This window comes from Sprattus sprattus (genome assembly GCF_963457725.1).
Source record: "Sprattus sprattus genome assembly, chromosome: 11".
Lineage (NCBI taxonomy): Eukaryota > Metazoa > Chordata > Actinopteri > Clupeiformes > Clupeidae > Sprattus > Sprattus sprattus.
In genome coordinates, this window is record NC_137909.1 from 29,410,255 (window position 1) to 29,412,754 (window position 2,500).

General features: G+C 50.6%; 1 protein-coding gene across 1 annotated transcript in view; it reads left to right on the forward strand.

Moving 5' to 3' along the window:
- dennd4a (DENN/MADD domain containing 4A) overlaps positions 1-2,500 on the forward strand; it is a gene marked incomplete at its 3' end in the record, with an annotated part of 66,334 nt that overhangs the window by 25,900 nt on the left and 37,934 nt on the right. Inside the window, 1 exon segment of the mRNA XM_080847589.1 lies at positions 597-623. Coding sequence (XP_080703715.1) covers positions 597-623 — 27 coding nt within the window.

Here is a 2,500-nt window from a genome sequence, read left to right on the forward strand (position 1 = left end):
ACAAGGTAACACCGCAAGACTGTGAAACACACTCATCTCCTTTTAAAAACATTTTTGGAGCTGTGCGTTATTTTTATTCTCTCTCTGCGTGTGGTAGTATCTCATCACCAGGAAGTGTGTTTGTGTGTGTGTGTGTGTGTGAGTGTGTGAGTGTGAGTGTGTGTGTGTGAGTGAGTGTGTGAGTGTGTGTGTGTGAGTGTGAGTGTGTGTGGTAGTATCTCATCACCATGAAGTGAGTCACTGTAGGCTTTTGAGAAAGACCTAAGAGAGAGTAATAATGAACATGCATCACAAGCCAAGGTAGAAGACACAAGTGTGTGTGTGTGTGTGTGTGTGTGTGTGTGTGTGTGTGTGTAAGCCAAGGTAGACGACAAATAAAAGCACCCACTTTACTGACTAACAGTTCCACCCTCCTCCTCAAAGATTTAGTTTGTCATTATTTTATTTCTCAGCAGCAGGGTACTATTCTCTCCTGGCTTTCTGTGTGCTATTTTCACTCTAAACAAGTTTTCTTCTCTCACTCTCTCTCTTCTCTCTTCTTCGTTTGTTTTTTCTGTTTCCTCCTCTCATCTCTGTTTCGCTGCTTGCGTGGAAAGCTCTTCGGAACTGAGAAAGGAGTCAAGGTAAGCCACAGCCACGGGTTTGTAGTTCCTCTCTCCTCTCTCCTTCTCTCTCTATCCTGCTCTCTCTATCCTCCTCTCTCCTTCTCTCTCTATCCTCCTCTCGGAGCTGAGCTGAGCTACAGCGGGGGGACTTGATGTGTTTCGACGCTTAGGATGACTAATCCATCCCACTCTCTCTCTCTCCGCGCTCCTTTGATATCTCTGTGATCGGCTCCCTCCCCTGTGCCTTAGACAGGCAGCACAGGCCCAATCTCAGGGGAGCCATCTCACACACACACACACTATCTCAAGCTGAACGCTTTTAAAAACACTCAACCGCAGCCAGGTAGAGAGGGAGGATGATCAGAGGGCGGTGGGAACGCTTTGGTTCTCCGAGCGAATCCGGAGCGATCCGTGTCCAAAAAATCACTGTGACTTCCTGCCGAGCGAGTGAGCGAGTGAGGGCTTCTCGCACGGGCGTGTTGCGGGAGTGTATGTGTGGGGTGGTGGAGGGGCTTGCACGCTCGAACGCGCTCCGGAAGGGCCGGAGGTGCCCCGGCTGCCGAGCTGTCTCAGTGAGTTTGGGGGTGTGTGTGTGTGTGTGTGTGTGTGTGTGTGTGTGTGTGTGTGTGTGTGCGTGTGTGTGCGTGTGTGTGTGTGTGTGTGTGTGTGTGTGTGTGTGTGTGCGTGCGCTTGTCTCTGTGAGTTTGCGACAGGAACGTGCGATATTAAATAAATAACGCACCGTCAGAGCTTCGCTGCGGATAGCAGACACTCCCGGCCCCGCCAAGATGAATAATGGATGGGGGGAGAGAGCTGTGTGTGTGTATATGTGTTCATTTGTGTGTGTGTGTGTGTGTGTGTGTGTGTGTGTGTGCATGTGTGTGTGCGCTTGTCTCTGGGAGTTTCCGCAGCACATCCCTGCACTTCACCCTGCCGCTTGTCAGCAGGAGGATTCAGGGGGGCAGGAGTTACTGCTGTCAAAAGCCAACCCCCCTCACACACACACACACACACACACACACACACACACACACACACACACACACACACAGCCCCACCCCCCTCCTGCCAACGCTGTCTCACAAAGGCTGGCAGAGTGTCAGTCTGCTGCCATCATTACGACACACAAAGGCATCCAGAGGCACACACACACACACACACACACAGTTATATATACACACTTACAGACACATGCACACACACATATGCACATAAAAACACACACATATATTGACACACAGACGCCTCACATACACATTCACGAACCCATACACAATTGTATATACATACACACAGCACTTGTAGGATATGTACACCCACACACAGTGACATTAAATCCCCCCCCTTTCCCCCCGTCACACACACACACACACACACACACACACACACACACACACACACACACACACACACACACACACACACACACACACAAACACACTTGTATGATTAGTAGGCCTTGAGTGTGTTGGATATGGTGTTTACTCCCCCAGCTGTGGATCCTTGCAGGGGCAGCGTGTTCATGTGCTGCGCTGTACACACACACACACACACAATTGTATGATTAGTAGGCCTTGAGTGTGTGGGATACGGTGTTGAATCCCCCAGCTGTGGATCAGTGCAGGGGCAGCGTGTTCATGTTCATGTGCTGTACACACACACACACACACACACACACACACACACACACACACACAATTGTATGATTAGTAGGCCTTGAGTGTGTGGGATACGGTGTTGAATCCCCCAGCTGTGGATCAGTGCAGGGGCAGCGTGTTCATGTTCATGGGCTACACACACACACACACACACACACACACACACACACACACACACTTGTGTGCGGCGTGTTTATGCGCTGTGCTCTGGATTGGGCTCTGGGCTCCGTGCACTGC